The 24,195-nt window shown below is 36.0% G+C and overlaps 1 protein-coding gene across 2 annotated transcripts; it reads left to right on the top strand.

The window, feature by feature from the left end:
* Window positions 1-8,262: 8,262 nt before the first annotated feature.
* On the top strand, window positions 8,263-17,014 carry LOC125666238 (ankyrin repeat domain-containing protein 50-like). Of its 2 annotated transcripts, none has more exons than XM_056151602.1 (4): window positions 8,263-8,333; window positions 10,983-11,178; window positions 13,440-13,511; window positions 14,907-17,014. In XM_056151602.1, exons 2-4 carry the CDS (start codon window positions 11,040-11,042, stop codon window positions 16,685-16,687), a joined length of 1,992 nt encoding a protein of 663 aa, XP_056007577.1. In that variant the 5' UTR covers window positions 8,263-8,333; window positions 10,983-11,039; the 3' UTR covers window positions 16,688-17,014. The 2 variants fall into 2 exon arrangements, with proteins under 2 accessions (XP_056007577.1, XP_056007578.1); XM_056151603.1 differs by lacking the exon at window positions 8,263-8,333 and adding an exon at window positions 8,432-8,560.
* Window positions 17,015-24,195: the final 7,181 nt, after the last annotated feature.

Genomic DNA, 24,195 nt, shown 5'->3' with positions numbered 1-24,195 from the left:
AGGTTAGGGTTTTGCCCTACTGTCGGGAGAAGAGAGTTATCTTTGTAAGTCTACAGAGACTAGTTAAAACTTATTTATTTTCATTTACTGTGAAAGTAAACATGAGTCAGACCTGATCCGAATGCACACCGGATTCGGATACACACCGGAATCGGATACAAACGTTCCATTGTTTATTGGCTTACCCGAAAGCTTTAGGCATTGGTAAACCATGCAAGCTACACACACTTTGATTTCGGTATAGTTAAAATGATGCATATTCGAGATCCATTAATTCGCTGAGAGTTTTTTAAGTAGCTCATTACCCATTTTTTTTTTATATAATGGGTTGTTAAAACACCGCTTATGAAGTATGATTTCACCATTGAAAAAGTGATACACCTTTTTTATCATTCTGGGAAAAATCACAAAAAAATTCATATAAAATAATTGAGAGCTTGTGTCATTCTTTCAATGGTGAAATCAGACTTCATAAGAGGTGTTTTAACGAGCCATTAAATAAAATTTCAAGGTAATGAACTACCTTAATTCAACACACAGTTCTGAAGCTCTATGAGATTAAATTCGAATGACGCATTCTGATTAAAGAAAGTGGGGGGTGGGTGGGGGCTATGATGACATTTCACGAAATGAAAGTTTGTATATGGAAACTGTTTTGCCTACATTTGAACGATAGGTGTTATTTCCAATGCGTATATACTTTTAAATACATTTCTTTTCTTTCTTTTTTTTCATTTTTATGGAGGAGTGGACCCCCCCCCCCCTCCCGTCAGATTAATGACCCTACAGCTGAGGGACACTAACATTAACACGACACGGTTAAGCCCATCATTGTGCGCGGAGTACACATTATGTGAGTGGTTGGAAATAACATAATATTATAATATTGCATGGATTCTTTAGGCGTATTTTTTTTCAATCGTCAAGTGGATCAGCATCGTAATAGATCTCCAAGTCTCAACATAATCCATCAGACCGCGTGAATTGCAGCTAAAACAATAATAAAAAGAAATTGAAACACATTTATTCTTTCTACACAGAACCAGAACTCATCAGAAGGTTCGTATTACGAAAATTAAGCTTTTGGTAATTATTTTTCAATTAATCTTTTTATATGGATATTTAAGAAATAAATTTCATTTTAGCTAATACACGAGAGTATGAGCTGTGAAGATTCCCTCTACCGTGTACTCCACGAAGAAGTGTTAGCGCTACACAACAAGCAGACTGGCGTGAAGCGCTGCCATTCATATAGTCACAAATCAAAAATGTAATTTTTTTTTTTGATATCTACATTCTACATTTTTTTCCCCGGGATTCCTAGCCGTTAAAACAGACCTACTATATTTAAAAAAAAAATCATATCCACATTGTTCACCTCTGCATCATATTTAATGAATGGAGAAATAGCTGTCATTACAGTTGGTAAAAATACCAAAGGCAAAAACATTGGCAATGTTACACAGACACTATATAATCAGTGGCGGATCCAGGATTTCCGAAAAGTTGGGGGGGGGTGGGGGGGGCACAAGTGAAATTCAAGTAGAAGCCATTTTTGGTGACAAATCCGGAGATTACTCACATTATTTCTTTTGTAGAGGGGGGGGGGGGGGGTGCTCCCTCCCTCTAAATCCGCCACTGACGAACCAATCTGATTAAAATAAAATCTTTGATCCGCTCTGTTATTGTTATGTCGCTACACAAGTAGCGACATAACAATAACGGAGCGGATCAAAGATCTTATTACAGTAGCGACATAACAATAACGGAGAGGATCAAAGATGTTATTTTAATCAGATTCCTGACGAACGGAACTAACGCATGGAATACTTCGCCAGAGTGAACACCTTTGCAAGGCCTGATCCAGAAGGGGGGAGGGGGTGGGGTCCAAGGAGCCCCCTCCCCTTTTTTGCGAACCCAAAACAATATCTACTAGAAGGCAAAGGAGTTTATAAAAAATACTGTAGAACAGAAAATTTAAAGGATTAAAGATAGGCGTAATTAAAATTTGAATAGTGCTGGGATTCACCCCCCCCCAAAAAAAAACCAAAATCAGCATTGTATGAGTACGGTTTTGTGTAGAATGGCTCTCAAGTGGCCTCTTGTAATGTTTTAAGATAAAAGTGACCATCAAAATATCATTCAAATTTGTCAACACTGGTATATATCGTGTAATTCAGATACAAGAATTCTTAAAAAGTACACAACATATTTTTTTTTCAAGAAATAGACAATTTAAAAGTTGAAGAGAAGTGTTAGGAAATGCTGAGAAGGCAGGATTTTGCATCATTTATCCCAGAGCTGGGAGGGGGGGGGGGCGCTAGGGGATTAATCTTTAAATTAGCTCTTTTATTTCATTGCAAAATCAGGTTTTAGTATATAGAGATTAGAGTGACAGCGAATAGGTCAACTAAAACTTTGGATACAAGTACAGTGTAGTGAATGGCTGAAGTTGATAGAACACCTCCTGTAGAAGTACGGGGGCCCCGGGCAAATCTCGGTCTGGTCTAAATTTTTAATTAGTTACCAGTTCTCATTCTGCGTTATACGTGTAATTATGAGAAGCACAGTGTAATATCTAAATCATGACCTTAGTACATACGCATTGTGTTGTTATTGGAAAGAAATAAGTAACGAATTTATCATATTAACACTTATTTAGCACGATTGCCCGTTTTATTTTTCAGTCTACCATACTAACATTTTCAGAATGCAATTTGATTTAAATAATCGTATTTATCAGTTTACTGCATAATGAATTAAGTTTAGGTAGAAATTTACGTCAATAGGGTACGCGAGTCTAAGTTACAATTCATCTGAATTCTGTACAAAAACCTAGGCGCAGCTACAAAGGAATGGCAAAAATTGTGATTTATAATTAATGCAGCATTATATCACAAAGGTTTAGGAAAACATGCAGTCCCCCAACATTTGTATAATGACTTAGAGATGTTTGGCAGTTATTAAATACATGTATTGATGGCGCTAGAGATGTTTGGCAGTTATTAAATACATGTATTGATGGCGCTAGAGATGTTTGACAGTTATTAAATACATGTATTGATGGCGCTAGAGATGTTTGGCAGTTATTGAATACATGTATTGATGGCGCTGGTGTTTGTCAGTTATTAAATAAATGTATTGATGGCGCTAGAGATGTTTGGCAGTTATTAAATACATGTATTGATGGCGCTAGAGATGTTTGGCAGTTATTAAATACATGTATTGATGGCGCTAGAGATGTTTGACAGTATATTAAATACATGTATTGATGGCGCTAGAGATGTTTGGCAGTTATTAAATACATGTATTGATGGCGCTATAGATGTTTGGCAGTTATTAAATACATGTATTGATGGCGCTATAGATGTTTGTCAGTTATTAAATACATGTATTGATGGCGCTGGTGTTTGTCAGTTATTAAATACATGTATTGATGGCGCTAGAGATGTTTGGCAGTTATTAAATACATGTATTGATAGCGCTAGAGATGTTTGGCAGTTATTAAATACATGTATTGATGGCGCTAGAGATGTTTGACAGTTATTAAATACATGTATTGATGGCGTTAGAGATGTTTGACAGTTATTAAATACAGGTATTGATGGCGCTAGAGATGTTTGACAGTTATTAAATACATGTATTGATGGCGCTAGAGATGTTTGGCAGTTATTAAATACATGTATTGATGGCGCTAGAGATGTTTGGCAGTTATTAAATACATGTATTGATGGCGCTAGAGATGTTTGGCAGTTATTAAATACATGTATTGATGGCGCTAGAGATGTTTGGCAGTTATTAAATACATGTATTGATGGCGCTAGAGATGTTTGACAGTTATTAAATACATGTATTGATGGCGCTAGAGATGTTTGGCAGTTATTAAATACATGTATTGATGGCGCTAGAGATGTTTGGCAGTTATTAAATACATGTATTGATGGCGCTAGAGATGTTTGGCAGTTATTAAATACATGTATTGATGGCGCTAGAGATGTTTGACAGTTACTAAATACATGTATTGATGGCGCTAGAGATGTTTGACAGTTATTAAATACATGTATTGATGGCGCTAGAGATGTTTGACAGTTATTAAATACATGTATTGATGGCGCTGGTGTTTGACAATTATTAAATACATGTATTGATGGCGCTAGAGATGTTTGGCAGTTATTAAATACATGTATTGATGGCGCTGGTGTTTGACAATTATTAAATACATGTATTGATGGTGCTATAGATGTTTGGCAGTTATTAAATACATGTATTGATGGCGCTAGAGATGTTTGACAGTTATTAAATACATGTATTGATGGCGCTAGAGATGTTTGACAGTTATTAAATACATGTATTGATGGCGCTAGAGATGTTTGACAGTTACTAAATACATGTATTGATGGCGCTAGAGATGTTTGACAGTTATTAAATACATGTATTGATGGCGCTAGAGATGTTTGGCAGTTATTAAATACATGTATTGATGGCGCTGGTGTTTCACAGTTATTAAATACATGTATTGATGGCGCTAGAGATGTTTGGCAGTTATTAAATACATGTATTGATGGCGCTAGAGATGTTTGACAGTTATTAAATACATGTATTGATGGCGCTAGAGATGTTTGACAGTTATTAAATACATGTATTGATGGCGCTAGAGATGTTTGACAGTTATTAAATACATGTATTGATGGCGTTAGAGATGTTTGGCAGTTATTAAATACATGTATTGATGGCGCTAGAGATGTTTGGCAGTTATTAAATACATGTATTGATGGCGTTAGAGATGTTTGGCAGTTATTAAATACATGTATTGATGGCGCTGGTGTTTGGCAGTTATTAAATACATGTATTGATGGCGCTAGAGATGTTTGGCAGTTATTAAATACATGTATTGATGGCGCTAGAGATGTTTGGCAGTTATTAAATACATGTATTGATGGCGCTAGAGATGTTTGACAGTTATTAAATACATGTATTGATGGCGCTAGAGATGTTTGGCAGTTATTAAATACATGTATTGATGGCGCTAGAGATGTTTGACAGTTATTAAATACATGTATTGATGGCGCTAGAGATGTTTGGCAGTTATTAAATACATGTATTGATGGCGCTAGAGATGTTTGACAGTTATTAAATACATGTATTGATGGCGCTAGAGATGTTTGGCAGTTATTAAATACATGTATTGATGGCGCTAGAGATGTTTGGCAGTTATTAAATACATGTATTGATGGCGCTAGAGATGTTTGGCAGTTATTAGATACATGTATTGATGGCGCTAGAGATGTTTGGCAGTTATTAAATACATGTATTGATGGCGCTAGAGATGTTTGACAGTTATTAAATACATGTATTGATGGCGCTAGAGATGTTTGACAGTTATTAAATACATGTATTGATGGCGCTAGAGATGTTTGGCAGTTATTAAATACATGTATTGATGGCGCTGGTGTTTGACAATTATTAAATACATGTATTGATGGCGCTAGAGATGTTTGGCAGTTATTAAATACATGTATTGATGGCGCTGGTGTTTGACAATTATTAAATACATGTATTGATGGTGCTATAGATGTTTGGCAGTTATTAAATACATGTATTGATGGCGCTAGAGATGTTTGACAGTTATTAAATACATGTATTGATGGCGCTAGAGATGTTTGACAGTTATTAAATACATGTATTGATGGCGCTAGAGATGTTTGACAGTTACTAAATACATGTATTGATGGCGCTAGAGATGTTTGACAGTTATTAAATACATGTATTGATGGCGCTAGAGATGTTTGGCAGTTATTAAATACATGTATTGATGGCGCTGGTGTTTCACAGTTATTAAATATATGTATTGATGGCGCTAGAGATGTTTGGCAGTTATTAAATACATGTATTGATGGCGCTAGAGATGTTTGACAGTTATTAAATACATGTATTGATGGCGCTAGAGATGTTTGACAGTTATTAAATACATGTATTGATGGCGCTAGAGATGTTTGACAGTTATTAAATACATGTATTGATGGCGTTAGAGATGTTTGGCAGTTATTAAATACATGTATTGATGGCGCTAGAGATGTTTGGCAGTTATTAAATACATGTATTGATGGCGTTAGAGATGTTTGGCAGTTATTAAATACATGTATTGATGGCGCTGGTGTTTGGCAGTTATTAAATACATGTATTGATGGCGCTAGAGATGTTTGGCAGTTATTAAATACATGTATTGATGGCGCTGGTGTTTGTCAGTTATTAAATACATGTATTGATGGCGCTAGAGATGTTTGGCAGTTATTAAATACATGTATTGATGGCGCTGGTGTTTGACAATTATTAAATACATGTATTGATGGCGCTATAGATGTTTGGCAGTTATTAAATACATGTATTGATGGCGCTAGAGATGTTTGACAGTTATTAAATACATGTATTGATGGCGCTAGAGATGTTCGGCAGTTATTAAATACATGTATTGATGGCGCTAGAGATGTTTGACAGTTATTAAATACATGTATTGATGGCGCTAGAGATGTTTGACAGTATATTAAATACATGTATTGATGGCGCTAGAGATGTTTGACAGTTACTAAATACATGTATTGATGGCGCTAGAGATGTTTGACAGTTATTAAATACATGTATTGATGGCGCTAGAGATGTTTGGCAGTTATTAAATACATGTATTGATGGCGCTAGAGATGTTTGGCAGTTATTAAATACATGTATTGATGGCGCTAGAGATGTTTGACAGTTATTAAATACATGTATTGATGGCGCTAGAGATGTTTGGCAGTTATTAAATACATGTATTGATGGCGCTAGAGATGTTTGGCAGTTATTAAATACATGTATTGATGGCGCTGGTGTTTGACAGTTATTAAATACATGTATTGATGGCGCTAGAGATGTTTGGCAGTTATTAAATACATGTATTGATGGCGCTAGAGATGTTTGGCAGTTATTAAATACATGTATTGATGGCGCTGGTGTTTCACAGTTATTAAATACATGTATTGATGGCGCTAGAGATGTTTGACAGTTATTAAATACATGTATTGATGGCGCTAGAGATGTTTGGCAGTTATTAAATACATGTATTGATGGCGCTGGTGTTTGGCAGTTATTAAATACATGTATTGATGGCGCTAGAGATGTTTGGCAGTTATTAAATACATGTATTGATGGCGCTAGAGATGTTTGGCAGTTATTGAATACATGTATTGATGGCGCTAGAGATGTTTGACAGTTATTAAATACATGTATTGATGGCGCTAGAGATGTTTGACAGTTACTAAATACATGTATTGATGGCGCTAGAGATGTTTGACAGTTATTAAATACATGTATTGATGGCGCTAGAGATGTTTGGCAGTTATTAAATACATGTATTGATGGCGCTAGAGATGTTTGGCAGTTATTAAATACATGTATTGATAGCGCTAGAGATGTTTGGCAGTTATTAAATACATGTATTGATGGCGCTGGTGGAAGTGGTAATGTCTACGACACTCGTCATGTATTATCGCTAAGATATTTTGAAGTAATTTTAACAGCTGGTGAGATTCCCTTGCTGTTAAGAAGTGTTGATATTAAATCCTGTTTTGTCCTCTTTATATTTACAAAATTAAAAGTTCATCATTTCATAGGGAAAATGATAAATTAAATTAAACTGTCTCAAGATCTCCCTAATATGTACACAAAAATGCGGGTGTAAATGGAGTAGGGGTGGAGGTTGTGAAAAGTACCTAAAATTCAAGTGCTAGACACCCCCCCCCCCCCCTGCAGAAATTCTTGGATCCACCTATGCTTTGGGTGTGATTTATTTAAATCTTTAGTTATTTTGTAACTGTAATAAAGTTCTTTCACACCGAAAACTATGAAAACGGGAATATATGCAATCAGTTTTATATTTAGAATACCAAGAGCAGGACTGTAATAGATATTTTTATTTTTAGAATGCTAAGGGGAGGACTGTAATCGATATTTTTAAAACTTTAAATGTCATACAATCTACCAGTATTGGACTTATTGGAATTTAAAACACGAATCTGTCAATACAGGGCCATATTAACACAGATTGTAAAAAACGAGTCTGTCAATACAGGGCCACATTAACACAGATTGTAAAAAACGAGTCTGTCAATACAGGGCCATATTAACACAGATTGTAAAAAACGAGTCTGTCAATACAGGGCCACATTAACACAGATTGATTGGAATACAGTAATAAGAATGCATTGTCCCTGATAAAGGGAGATAACTACAGAATACAGCCAGCCGTAGTGTGTTGATCCTGAAGTCGCGTAATATTGCTATGGATATTTCATGGTCACTGGGTAAGTTGCATTCTGTTTTCTCTTCTTTGAATTCATCATATCGCTAGAAAACAACCTCTCTTCCACCCGATATTAATTTGTTACACTAGTAAGTCCCGGGAATACTGATCCTGGCTGTGATAATGTAGATACAACATGAAGTTCTGGATGGAGGTATATAACGACAGAGAACATAGTTCCTCGATCGATCGTGGTTTTCATGCTGAGTGCTTTGATATACCTTCTATGTGAGAAATCAATTCTACAGCGCAATACCAACAGACGTATCAGTATTAATTTTACGTGAAGATTTTTGAAAATTATTCCCAAATATGTTACCTTTGTACTTCACTGCAAGACTGGAACCTAGCTAAGTACGGACATCGACAGAGAATCCATCGACTGTAGCGTCTTGTCGTTCTTATTGATATCAGAATGTAAATCGTAGATTAATATATATTATTACTACAGTAACTTGATCCGAAGAGGCGGATTACGTCGAGTTGACAGGAGCGGATCATCAGATCAGTCTTGAACACGAGACGCGAAGCATCGAGTTTGATCTGATGATCTGCTCCTGTCAACGAGACGTGATCTAACTCATCGGATCAAGTTACTGTAGTAATGATAATTTATTATATACCCCCTTATGCATTTTAAATCCACATTTATAAGATAATAAAGAGCTCTCCCTATAGGTAACACGTATATACATGTTTAAAAGGAAATGTAGAAAACTAATGAAAAATTAAACCATACCTATGGAACTTGAATTTTTTTGTCCCTATGTTTGTGTATATGCTTACACCGACGCTGAATATGACGTCACAATGCATTGTGGTCTCTACAGCCCAGTAGCTAAGTACTTCGTTACTAGCTTGAAAATACGGATGTATATTTAATTGCTGTTATAAAATTTAGAAATTCATTTCAAAATTAAGGATTATCTCCCACATGCATAGCTCTTATCCTTAGACGAATTTGACTCCACTTTTTTGGTACGCTGTTTTTGGCTATAATAGCTCTAAACCTTCATTGTTATTTCGGATTTCAAACATTTCGGTTCAGCATCACTGAAGAGACATTATTTGTCGAAATGCACATCTGCTGCATCAAAATTGGTACCGTATAAGTTTTACATTGTTTACATCAGTTGCATAGCGTTTCCCGCGTTCAATGAATAGGCGGATCAAAAATGTATAACGTTAGAATACTTTGATTGAGCTCTGTCCTCACACGTTAGATGCTAATATTTCGGGATATTTTTGTCCTGTTATGGATCTATATACTAATGCTAATATTTTTTGCTTGGCCCTTAAACACAGTCACGCCGTAAGACATATTAAATGTAATCCAAATTATCAAAAACACAGACATACCATACAATTATGTTTTGTGTACGCAGTTCTGTTTGTGACGAGGTAAATATTTTCCACAAATAACGTTGCGCTGATGCATTGTGACGGCATCAGTTTCAGAGGATACTGATACGGAATCAGAAAATTACAGTGTGTGATCCGGAAAACCGGATCACATACTGTGAAATCCACAGTATCAAAGAACGATACATTGATGGGTATATAATAAATATATATTATTCAGTGTTTTCCATTCATTTCATTTGAACAGGCCCATTTAGAATTGTAACAGGCCAGGGGGGGGGGGGTGGGTATGGAAATTTTGGGAAATTATACGCAAAATCCTGCATTCTGAGGCATTTCAGGGGGCAAAATGACCCTTGTTCATATGCCACTTTTTAACCTACATTTTTAAATATATACCAAAGGGTTGAACATTTTTACCTCAGACAAGTTAGTCACAGTGGTGTTAAATACACACCTTTGCGATGTTTTGACTGGAAGAAATCATGTAATGTATTCGTTCGACGCTTCATTATTTTTCACTGCCATGTGCTTCTCACGCGCAAGGTGAGAGTTTAAAATATCGTCCAATCAAAATCGCCGTTTCAAAAAGCTCTCGATAAAAACATAAACAAGGAAGAAATATGAAAGATAGTTATAGCCAACCAATTGCTACCGCATACATTCTTTGCAAAGATCGATCGTGTAAATCAACATCACTGAAATTGACAACATATTATTTTTTGATTTTTTACATTTGAACCGGCCAGAAAATCGTTTGAAACGGTCAATTTGGCCGGCGGCCGGTTCTTAGGGAAAACACTGTTATTACTACAGTAACTTGATCCGAAGAGTCGGATCACGTCGAGTTGACAGGCGCGGATCATCAGATCACACGAGACGCGAAGCGGGAAACTGGATCACACTCTGTGAAATCCACAGTATTAAAAAACGATACATTGATGGGCATATAATAATGCATGTTATCACGGGGAGTGGATAATTCTCATATCCAACAAGAGGAAACATACATTCACCTCCACGTTCCTTCGAGGTCAATATAAAATTTTATTTTTCAAACATCGGATCAAAATAAATTCGAAATTTTCGTATCCATGAAATTGGCAATTACTTTTTGGTTGTCCAATTAAAATGTCAACAAAGGTGGATGACAATAGATCGTTTCGTAATTTTTAGTTGGCAGTTTCAATATTAAGATGTAAGATACTGATCATTTGTTATCACAACTCACAGAATATAACAACAGAACGCATTTAGTGAAGTTTCTTGTTTTATTTCAATTTTTCAGACAATTTTCATCTAACAGCAGTGATGTTACAAAACGACAGCTACGGACACGGTCGCCATGGATACGAACATAGAATCATGGGTTATAGTTTTAGCAATAATTCTTCCCGTCGCAGTTCTTCTGTGTTTAACAGCATTAGTTTATTTTAAGATCAAAGCAGCACGGAAAAGAACCAGGGAGAATGAAGATGTCAAAGGTGACATATAGCACCCCAATACATGTGACCTGTATCATTATCAGTTGACTTATTTGTTGCACGTGTCAGTGACGTAGTGCATGTGATCATTACCTAACTACCTTAAAACCTAGAACAGACTAATCTGTAATATCTCGACGTATTTCTAATGACGTCACATTCCCGCCACTAATTTACCACTCTCTTACTTTCTACGTAGCCCTTCCATCGTGTAATATTATCAGAAGTAATGTCACTTTTTTTTGTAATTGAATGAATTGAATATTTAACCCACAAGTGAAATGTATACGGATTTCTACCACTGTCTATTAATGGCGTCTTTAATTCACTTATTACGTGGTCTGGTGGACCGTTAATTCACTTATTACGTGGTCTGGTGGACCGTTGAGACGCACTAGAAGACCTTGCAACAAATGTTTCAATTCATTTCGTGTGTCTACCCTTCTTAATGTATTTCCCAATACCATGTCTGTTCAAAGTGTCCCACATCACTTACATGTCCTCTCATCACTTACATGTCCTCTCATCTATTACATGTCCTCTCATCTATTACATGTCCTCTCATCTATTACATGTCCTCTCATCTATTACATGTCCTCTCATCTATTACATGTCCTCTCATCACTTACATGTCCTCTCATCTATTACATGTCCTCTCATCACTTACATGTCCTCTCATCACTTACATGTCCTCTCATCTATTACATGTCCTCTCATCTTTTACATGTCCTCTCATCTATTACATGTCCTCTCATCTATTACATGTCCTCTCATCTATTACATGTCCTCTCATCACTTACATGTCCTCTCATCTATTACATGTCCTCTCATATATTACATGTCCTCTCATCACTTACATGTCCTCTCATCACATACATGTCCTCTCATCACTTACATGTTCTCTCATCTATTACATGTCCTCTCATCTATTACATGTCCTCTCATCACTTACATGTCCTCTCATCACTTACATGTCCTCTCATCTATTACATGTCCTCTCATCTATTACATGTCCTCTCATCACTTACATGTCCTCTCATCTATTACACGTCCTCTCATTTCTTACACGTCCTCTCATCACTTACACGTCCTCTCATCTATTACATGTCCTCTCATCTTTTACATGTCCTCTCATCTATTACATGTCCTCTCATCTATTACATGTCCTCTCATCTATTACATGTCCTCTCATCACTTACATGTCCTCTCATCTATTACATGTCCTCTCATCTATTACATGTCCTCTCATCACTTACATGTCCTCTCATCACATACATGTCCTCTCATCACTTACATGTTCTCTCATCTATTACATGTCCTCTCATCTATTACATGTCCTCTCATCACTTACATGTCCTCTCATCACTTACATGTCCTCTCATCTATTACATGTCCTCTCATCTATTACATGTCCTCTCATCACTTACATGTCCTCTCATCTATTACACGTCCTCTCATTTCTTACATGTCCTCTCATCACTTACACGTCCTCTCATTTCTTACATGTCCCATCATCTCTTACGTAGCTCCTTTCTCACCCCTTCCTTGGACTGTTCCCTTCTGGGCTATCTGGTCCCTAAATAAGCTGTCACATGTCAATTGCAGTATCTGACGGAAGTTAAGTGTTTTGCATATTTTCAAGTATACATGTAGTACGTGGAAGTCTTCAAACATTCATATATTGTTATTTGAACCCCGCGTTTAAGACTTTTATAATATTCTATCAAAAGTTTAGAATCATACACCCTTAAATCTTGATAACGGATTACTCTGTTTGCATATCAAGATAAGGGACTCACAACGGATGATACCGGTCAACAGGGGGTGTCTATGTCTTCTAGACATCTGACATCACCGGTCAACAGGGGCTCTCTAGGTCATCTAGACATCTGACATCACCGGTCAACAGGGGGTGTCTCTGTCTTCTAGACATCTGACATCACCGGTCAACAGGGGGTGTCTACATCATCTAGACATCTGACATCACCGGTCAACAGGGGATGTCTTCGTGTTCTTGACATCTGACATCACCTTTGATGTTTCCTGGTGTCCATGTTTGACTTGTTAATGAAGTGTTCTTTTTGAGATTATGCAATTCATCACTATTTAATATATTCAACTTTGCTATTTGTAAGAGATAAGCAATTATCAGGGAGAATAAGGAAGCATTCATGACTACGCTACTCCCTCTACAATCTGAATATCACTTTCTTTTATTCAAATTTTTTTGAATTACCATTCTTTTATTTCTTATATGGTAGAAATGGAGAGCTTTATGGAACACAAAACAAACCAGAAGATTGGTGAGCAATGCCAAATCAAGGATGATAAAGGTGATTGATTTCTTGTATCATTATATCCTTATAATTCATTTTTCTATAAACTAATGTATTTTAGTTGGAACTAATACCACAATATTAAGCTGCGTAATACCTGTCTACATTACACATTAAGAGCCATTCTCTGTAACCACTTAAACATTTATATAAGGGGTCCGGCACGCACTGTCACCGATTTTTTTTTTCAAATTTGGCACATCGACTTAATCTGGCATAAGTAATGTAAAACCATCATAATTTGGTTGCTATGCAACTCTGTTGCCATGGTAACACGTGCATGCCATTCAGGTAACAAAAGAGTCAATTTTCACATGAAAAATTACATTTTTTATTCAACTCTGCTGGATTAAGCTGTTTGAGTTCTTAAATAATCATTATTAAATGATAATTTATAGCATCTTTGTTATTTAGTTTGAAATTTAGTTAAAGGTTTGGATAATTCTGTTACATTTTCATTCTGACTGGAAAAGAGGGTTGTTTGATACATTCTGAAAAAGCTAATTTAAAGGCAAATTTGAATGATGGATAAAAATTCCCGCATTCAGCTTGAAATTTATAAATGTTTGTACAACATACATTAAATATAGTACTATCATATAACAATGAAACGTGTTTGGGAATCTACCATCTAAGCTGTGTTTCCATGGAAACATTTCGTCATGATATGACAGTAAAGATGCATTTTTCAATGTTATTCAAAATACAATTTTCTATGTATTCAAAGTATATAATCTTAATAACCGACTGCTACTGATGTTAAATTTTAATTTTTAACAAGTTTAATATGAGAATTCATGTTGGTTTCCATGGAAACGAAAATTGCTATTTGTTTTCAAATTCGAAATCCATGCAAAATAAATATTTTTTTAGACAAAAAAAAAAAAAAAAATGCTTTCACAGACAGATTCAGCTGAAGTCAATGTTATAGTTGATAAAATATTAATACTGATAGATAATCCATATTACATTGTTGCTATGGTAACAAAATATCACAAAACAGCAAACTTGATGTTTACATTCTTTTCAAGTAAATCTCATTTTGTTATACATCATGCATGTTATTCAATCATAAAAACTTTTAATTTGTAACAGATAATTAAATCAATGCATAGTTTTTGTTTTTTATTTTCTTCCAAATGTGCATGATTTATATTTATGTATTGTACATGTATCATAAATTGCATTGTATATCTTTAGAATTCGTCAAAATATCTTCAAAAAGTGTAATGTGAAATGTTTAACATTTCAAATCAAGTCTTAAACGTATGCTGTAACATTACCTGTATATTCATGTATCACAGTGTGGTCTTCCTTACATCAAGTACCAAAGTAAAAATGATAAAGTATACTTTGAACAGCAAATGAGTAAATGTACTGATTATTTTTCAGCCGCTAAAACCAACCTGAACACTCTAAAAGACACTGATTCTGAAAACAAAGAACGTCAAATTATACTGAAGCAAACTTTGGGATTGAATGATGCTAAAAATAGTAACAGGATACGAAGCTTACGCGAACACACTTCTGATATCAGTTCATTAGGAACGAATGGCTACACTCCACTTCATGAAGCTTGTCAAGTTGGTGATGATACCACTGTACAACAATTTCTGAACAATGGCGCCGACATCAATTTATGTACCAATAAAGGATACAGTCCTCTCTTTATAGCTTGTAGAAAAGGACATGGCAGCACGGCACAACTTTTACTGAACAATGGCGCCGATATCAATTTATGCGACAATGAAGGTGATACGCCGCTTCTTGTAGCTTGCCGGAAAGGACTTGATAGTGTTGTGGAACTTTTACTAAACAATGGCGCCGACATCAATGTATGTGAAAAGGAAGGGGCCAGTTCGCTGTATATAGCTTCGGGGAAAGGTCATTCTAGCATGGTGCAAATCTTATTGAACAATGGGGCTGATATCGATTTGTGTGAAAACGAAGGAGGTAGCCCTCTTTTTATAGCTAGTCAAGAAGGACATGAGAGAACAACAGAACTCTTATTGAACAAAGGTACCGACATCAATTTACGCACCAAGAAAGGTGTCAGTCCTCTTTATATAGCTTGTGGGAAAGGACGTGACAGCACGGTACAATGTTTATTGAACAATGGCGTCGATATTAATTTATGTGAAAAGAAAGGAGCCAGTTCTCTTTTTATCGCTTGTCAAAAAGGACATGACAGATCGATACAAGTTTTAATGAATCATGGCGCCGACATGAATTTATGTACCAACAAAGGGGCCAGTCCTCTTCATATAGCCTGTGAAAAAGGACATGGCAGTACGGCACAGCTTTTACTGAACAATGGTGCCGATATCAATTTATGTGACAAAAGAGGTGATACGCCGCTTCTTGTAGCTTGTCGGGAAGGACTTGATAGTGTTGTGGAACTTTTACTAAACAATGGCGCCGACATCAATGTATGTGAAAAGGAAGGAGCCAGTCCTCTGTTTATAGCTTCAGGGAAAGGACATGATAGCACTATACAAATTCTATTGAACAATGGGGCCGATATCAATTTGTGTGACAATGAAGGGGCCGGCCCTCTTTATATAGCTTGTGAAATTGGACATGATGTCATTGTACAGCAATTACTGAACAATGGCGCCAATATCAATTTATGTACTAATAAAGGAGCCAGTCCACTTTATATAGCTTGTGGAAAAGGAAATACCAGCACGGCACAATGCTTATTGAAGAATGGAGCCGATATTAATTTATGTGAAAATCAAGGAGGCAGCCCCCTTCATAGAGCTTGCCAAGAAGGACATGACAGCACGGCACAACTTTTATTAAACCATGGCACCGACATCAATCTATGTACCAATGATGGAGCCAGTCCTCTTCATATAGCTTGTCGAAAGGGCCATGACAGCTTGGTGCAACTTTTGATGAATAATGGCGCCATTGTCAATCTTTGTACCAATAAAGGTGTCAGTCCTCTCTTTATAGCTTGTGGAAAAGGACATGACAGCACTGTTAAACTTTTGCTGAACAATGGCGCGGATAACAATTTATATACTGAGCATGGAATTAGCCCTCTTGGTATTGCACGTAGAAATAAACATGGCGGTACTTTAAAAGTGTTACAGAGCAGTCTCGACGATAATGATTTTATAAGTGGCTGTTCGGTCAAACAGTTTGACTCTATCATTGGGAAATGAAGACAACGAACAGCTACCAACCCCATGAATCCCACAAAGAATACAAAATAAGAGCAAGAACGGACTCCTTAGGTGGGACCATGTGTCTAAGAGGAGTGTTAGCATCCCCCGCAGACCGGTTACATGTACCGCAAGTCCTTCTTCCCGACCAGGCTAACAGAGCAATCCGTAGTTGAAACCAGAATGTAAAGAACTGCTTAACAATCGGATCGAAATACGTCGAACGGAATTCCATCCAACGACATGGCGTTTTTACAAATTTAGATGATATGATTTGCGTGTATTCAAGAATTCGACACATGCTGTAATAAACTAGTCAGAAATCCATAACTACATATTTCATGTACCGTAAATCTGGTAATTTTTGCTGTGTAATGTTCTTTAGCGATTTTGCGAGTCAGTTGTATTCGCGAAAATATTTTTCTCAAAAATGTTTCACACGGTTTTTAATAAGTTTTTACATAAATTCGCAAAAAGTCGAAACACAAAAATAAATACATAGGCTTTTTACTCAAATTCGCAAAAATAAATCCACGCAAAAATATCCAGATTTACGGTATGACACGAAAAGCACGGTTAATTAAATGAACAATTCAAAAAGTAGTTCAAACCAAAATTCAGAACATTCAAAACGTTACCAAAATACCTGTAGTATACTATGTAAGTGGTCATATAAGTGTGGAGAAAATTTTACAGAAGTTAGATAGTACACTTACAGCGATTTTGTGAAATACTCCCTGTGTCATCGCTAAATCTACAAAGTTCAAATGGTGATGGAGTAGCCAAATTAGATTGATCAGAATTGATTCATCGATGTGATACACAATTTGAATGTCGGCCAAATGTGTAGTACAATCCCGACTCGATAAAAATACACACAACATCTACAGTGTATGTACAACTTCATCGGATTATTTCGTATGTAATACTGTCCGATTTGTATAGAATTAGAATGTATTCAGTGATATCACGAAGGAAGTAAACAGGTTTCTGAGTGTCATTAATTATGGGTAGCTTTGTAAACTCCCTAGTAAAGCGGCCTTTACTGTGTATTTTGTCGCCAGTGTAACGTGTAACTCTTAACAGAACAGAGAGGGAAATAAGCGACACAAATCCCAGGCTGTTACGCATGCGTTAATGAAATCAAATAGAAATATTTCGTATGGACAGTTGAAAAATAACCAATTTTCTTATCGTACAAAAGGACACTTAATTCAATGAAAAATTCAAAAAATCAGAGAAGCCAGTTATATATGTTCTTTCTACATTGTTAAAGAAATTCAGAATATTTAAAAGGTTGGTAAAATACCCTGCACTATACTGCAGAAGTGTTTACATAAGTGTGGAAAATATTTTAACTATGTTAAATAGTACACTTATACTCATATTGTAAAATGCTCCCTGTCATCGCTAAATCTACAAAGTTCCAGTCATCATGGAGAAGCCAAATTAAACTGATCAGAATTGCTTCATGATGTGATACACAATTTGAATGTTGGCCAATTGTGTAGCACGATCCCGACTCCATAAAAATAAACACATCTATGTAAACCTTCATGGGATTATTTCGTATGTAATAGTGTCCGATTTCTATGAGTAGGATTTATTTTCAGTGATACCACGAAGGAAGTAAACAGGTTTTCGAGTGGCAATAATTACGGGTAGCCTTGTAAACTCCCTAGTAAAGCGGTCTTTACTGTGTATTTTATTGTCGCTCTTAACAGAAAAAGGAGGGAAACAGAGCGACACACATCCAGACTGTTACGCATGCGTTAATGAAATCAAATAGAAATACATCGTTTGTACAGCTGACAAATAACCGATTATGGTACAGAAGTAATAATTCATATACACTAATTTTCATGTTCTTCTCTAGGTGTTATTTCAAAAGTGTAAACCCTGTGATATTTTTTATCAATAAAAATTAATCTATAAATAATTTCAGTAGACGCACTTTCAATGTCAAACGTTAGAGCAATTCAATGTGAGTGATTCACGCACATCATGTTTAGGATCTGAGTACTTATAGCGTTACTTATGAATTTCAACCTGATGAATAACAAAGCATTAAACACAATATTTAATTTTGAGAGTCTTAATAGACCATTGGAGAAAGTCATGCCATGATCACCCTTAAAATTGCTGATTTTCTAGAACCGTTCTACCATTTTGTAAAAGAGATACCTTAGGCTGTCAACAACAAGAAAATATTTCCAACAATAACATTTCATTTACAAATATACAAATAAATAGAGAAGGTTGAGACAAAACATCGTCGTCACATGGAGTGCTCTACCACCATGGAAAGGTGAACAGATACAACGTCACAAAAACTCAGCACCGCCTTTCTACAGGTGTATCTGACATTATAAAAGAATCACGGGGAGAACTATTCACCTACTCTGAAGTTCAAATAAAAATTTACCGGAGTTCCTTATTGACAATATCTTTATGATCATTGCTTATCAGGTCTTCCTATATAGAAATGTTAAATAAATAAGTACATGGAAATACTGTACCAAGGATAATCCACGAAAGCTCGAAAACTCATTTCATAGGGTTTTTTTTATGCAGGGATGTTTGCGCTAGGGGACCATTTCTGTGGGAGAAAACCGGAGTAACCAGAGAAAACGGACTTGTCCGAGCGGGCGACCGCCATACCCTCTCATAAGCAACCACTGACGATCAAGGGGGTCGAGGGCGGGTCGCAGCGACTAGAAAAGAGGGGATGAATGGACGATGTTAAATGTCTTGAGTGCTATTTTCTTCGGGACTGAATACCGTCTTGTCAATATTCCAGCCAAGTATCGGTGGCTAGCTATATGAAATATGGTTGTTATTGAGGATTTTTGGAACCTCCCTGACGGCTCTCAGTGATCCAATCCCGGGTAGATCAAAACCATTTCATAACATTTTATTTATTTTGCCAAAAAGGTTGTCTATAAACATTTCCCTAGACACATCATTAAAACATTTTTAAAACGTATATTCAGTTAAACATGTTCAAAATATCTATTAAAAATGCTACTTATTGCTTAAAGCTACAATTAAAAACATTTTCTAAATAGCTTACTGCGAAACCCATCCAGACATCATACCAAGCTTACGTAACTTTATACAGCAACCCTTATGCTGATATTCAACAAATTCCTCACGTTTTAGCAGCATGTAACCATTGAAATTGACTACATAGTCGAGCTGTCTAGCGCGCTGGTTACATGCTGCTAGGAAATTTGGTTCCGCAGGTCGTGAGTTCAACCCCGGATAAGGGCGGAAGTAGGTATCCAAATAAAGTAAAACTTTTATATACATACACCCAAAGGGACCGCAATGTATGAAGTGAGATATATTTATACATGCACAGAAAGGGGCCGTAATGTATGAAGTGAGATATGTTTATACATACACAGAAAGGGGCCGCAATGTATGAAGTGAGATATGTTTATACATACACAGAAAGGGGCCGCAATGTATGAAGTGATATATGTTTATACATACACAGAAAGGGGCCGCAATGTATGAAGTGAGATATATTTATACATACACAGAAAGGGGCCGCAATGTATGAAGAGAGATTCAAGGTGAAGATAACGAACAGTGATCAATCTCATAACTCCTACAAGCAATACAAAATAGATAGTTGGGCAAACACGGACCCCTGAACACACCAGAGGTGGGATCAGGTGCCTAGGAGGAGTAAGCATCCCCTGTTGACCGGTCACACCCACCGTGAGCCCCATATCCTGATCAGGTAAACGGAGTTATCCGCAGTCAAAATCAGTGTGCCAAGAACGGCTTAACAATCGGTATGAAACACGTCAGACAGCATTTGACCCAATGCGAGGTTGTATTGACGAACTAGATCGTTATAACGACCATAGAATTTGCGAAATGCTGACTTCAATCGAGACTGTACCATCAACTTGTTTGTCAGTAGCTTACCTCGATTTAAAAACTGACTATACGCAGAACAAGCTCTTGCATATCGAATCAGTTGAGACATATAAACACCATATGCAGGTGATAATGGAATATTGCTACATAAATGTGGGAAGTTGACGATGGAGAAGCTGAAATCATCCCGTTTGTCATACAGTTGAGTTGTTAGTGTGCCGTTAATGTCTACTTTCAATAAAATATCTAAGTATGAAGCAGAAGTGGACGACTCTGTGGTGTCCTTTATTTCGAGCTCACAGGGATATATCAAATCGACATATGAATGAAAGCTATCATTGTTAATAGACAAAACGTCATCGATATATCTAAAAGTCGAATTGAAGGTCACAGCGAGAGATTTTTTCTTCTCACGTAGAAGTTTTTGAATAAATTCTGCTTCATATGAATATAAAAACAGGTCAGCTAACAAAGGAGCACAATTCGTGCCCATGGGAATTCCAACAGACTGTTGGAAGACCTGATCACCAAAGACCACGAAGATATTGTCAATGAGGAACTCTAGCATGTTTTTCATTTCAACTTCAGAGTACTTGTGCGTGGAATCAGAGTGGTGTTTAAGAAAGTAAGTTTTTGAATGACCGATCACTAGATATGAATACGTTTATACATACACAGAAAGGGGCTGCAATGTATAAACTGAGATATATTTATACGTATATAGAAAGGGGCGCAATATATGAAGTGAGATAGATTTATACATGCACAGAAAGGGGCCGCAATGTGTTTGATTTAAGGTCATACGATCAGACTTTATTTCGTCCCCTGATTAAAATGAAAAATATTTCATCAAAACTTCCAAAACAAGATGATGCATTAACTAAATCACGGCTTACTGAGCCGCAAAAATAGCATAAAACTCTCAGGGTTATATTTATGGGTAGGCTAGGTTTTTCTCATATACGAAAAATTGTCCTAGGCATGGGAGACAGGTAGCGAATAGAAAACTTTTATATCAGAATATCAGGTGGAGGAAAAGAAAAATAGAAAATATGACATCGCACATTGTATTATACGTAGAGACAGTGGGAACATGAGACGAATATCGCGTGCTTTCTATTAAATACACTGCGCTGTAGTGAAGGAGAGATGGGGTCGTGACACCCGGATTCGGCTTACTGCAATACGGGGTGTTATTATGAGAAAGATGGTGAAACAGAAAAATGATCAAGGCCATTATGTATTCTAGACACGGAGATGAATGGAAGGAAATAATTGAAGCAAAACACACCATAAAGAGCCGGATAAATGTTATCTGGCCACCAAGTCACGATGTAAAAATGTCGAGGTAATTGTAATTCTGAATGACGATGAACTCTAGAAGGAAATTTCGAAGCGCTTCAACCATGAAATGTGTATTGTTTAATTACATAATTATACATTTTCCTTATTGTGACTGGGTTTCGATTAAATATATAGTATCCTTCATAAAAATGTACACTATTAGTATTGACCAATGTTTGTAAAATTTTATGTCGATATATATACACAATCACAATGCATGCTTTAGTAATATGTCCTTTTATGTCTGTATTCATCGGGACTTTGGGTGTTTCTCATTGTTTACTATATTGTTTTAACAAGTTCAGTATCATAAAACTGCTATTTAAAAGTTTGGAAGATATTCCGAACAATATCCATTTTACATAAAGGCTGAATGCTCAAAGTAGTTGGCATAGATCTGACAAAATCACTGTCACCACGAATCCGATCCACGTCTTGTTTAAGAGACCATGGAAAGGCAATACGCATATTATATCATATGACACTGACATGGGTATTTTCATAAGATGAAGGGGCCTGGGTAAACCTTAGCATTAACACTTTGTCATGGAAGCCAAACAAATTGTATCTGAAGCATGGCTTATGTCGCAGGATTATAGTGTAAGTGAAAATAAACATGAATTTTATGGAGCACCATTTTAGATTTATGTCGAAAGTGTTTATCAATACTTGCAATGTAGTGCTACCGACAGAAAGATGTATTAATATCGTCCAAATGTTCAAGTTTTTTTCAATAGTTATTCTCCCAAAGTGAAGTTCGTGTGATTTGCCTAAATACATTGCCGACAACAGAAACGACGCACCGTCATCGTTGAACATCAATCCACACCTCAAATTGTTTGAGCTTTTGAAATTCTCATGGTTTTTGTTCTGAGGTGGTTAGAAAATGAAGTCGGTAGCCATTTTCTTCCACTGTTTTAAGATTTAACTCAGGCACTGAGATTGTATATAAGTTAACACAACGTTAACACAGTCTCAACGCAAGCGTGTGTTTAAAAAAAAACCAGTTGGTCACATGGTTAACATTAACACGGACTTTAGCACCAAGAGAATACCATGTTAATAATAATAATGATAATAATAATAATAATGATAATAATAATAGCCTGTATTGATCCAGGATAACACAAATTAGCATATATCTAGTTTCCATTGTGGTCCTGCATTAAAACATATACACAAACAAAATTAAGATCTAAAATTAGTAGTAGTAACATGAATACGGTATAAAAGGAAAAGGGGGGAAATATAGAATAAGACACACATAATTAGTAATGAAATTATTAACTAAATATGAATAAATGACATAAAAGGAACGAAGAAAAAATAACATAAGACACACGCACACGCAGTGCCATATCACAACTACATTTGGCATGCCTGAAGAAAAAGAGGAAAGCACAATGCTACTTCTATAAAAATATTCCATCAAATACATAACTTTAAAAATGCCAACTGACCCAGAGCTTCGAACATTTTGAGGCAGTCTGTTCCAAAGGAATGTAGAGGAGTAGCTGTATGAACGTCTAAAATTTTAAGTTTTAGCTCTTGGTAAATATAATAAATTAGACATATAATCATTCGATCTGGTTTGGCGGCAACTCACCTCTCTTGTATATTTAAACACGTTTAGGTAATTTGACATTTGATTATTTAAAACTTTGAAAAGAAAGACAACCTTTCTAAACATAAAATAATCCTTAATTGGCATCCAGTTCAAACAAGAAAATAAAAAGCCAGTAAATAAAGTTAACCACCTTTCGAAAAGCCGGGTACTAACCGAAATATGGGGCTCAAGACGGGTGTAAATAATCAAAAGAGGGAACTAACTCCTCCTAGATACCTCATCCAACCTCTAGTGTTTCCAAGGGTTTGTGCTTGCCCTGCTCTCAACTTTATTGTCAGAATATTTCATTACCAAAGCAAATGCATGAAGATATGGCTGATATCCTCTATTTTATCTAAATCATGGCGAAAATTCATCTTCCATGCTCTTCGGTAATCAGTTTATTTTTTCCATTGTTATATATTTTTATCTATATTTTTTATCAAGTTCACTCTAAAGGAAGTCAAAATGAATGATTCGCAAGGGGAAACACTTTTCTTATATTTCACACTGAATAATACTTGGAAATTGAACTTATCTTTTCAACATATACTAAAGTTCTTAGTAAATAAGAATACATGTAGTAAAAATTCCGCGACAGACATTTGAATTGGAAAAGTGTTTGACTACAGCAATCATCCAAACACTCTATTTCTTAAAATGA

The sequence above is a fragment of the Ostrea edulis genome, chromosome 10 (genome assembly GCF_947568905.1).
Source record: "Ostrea edulis chromosome 10, xbOstEdul1.1, whole genome shotgun sequence".
Lineage (NCBI taxonomy): Eukaryota > Metazoa > Mollusca > Bivalvia > Ostreida > Ostreidae > Ostrea > Ostrea edulis.
This window is presented reverse-complemented; position numbering and strand designations above follow the sequence as displayed.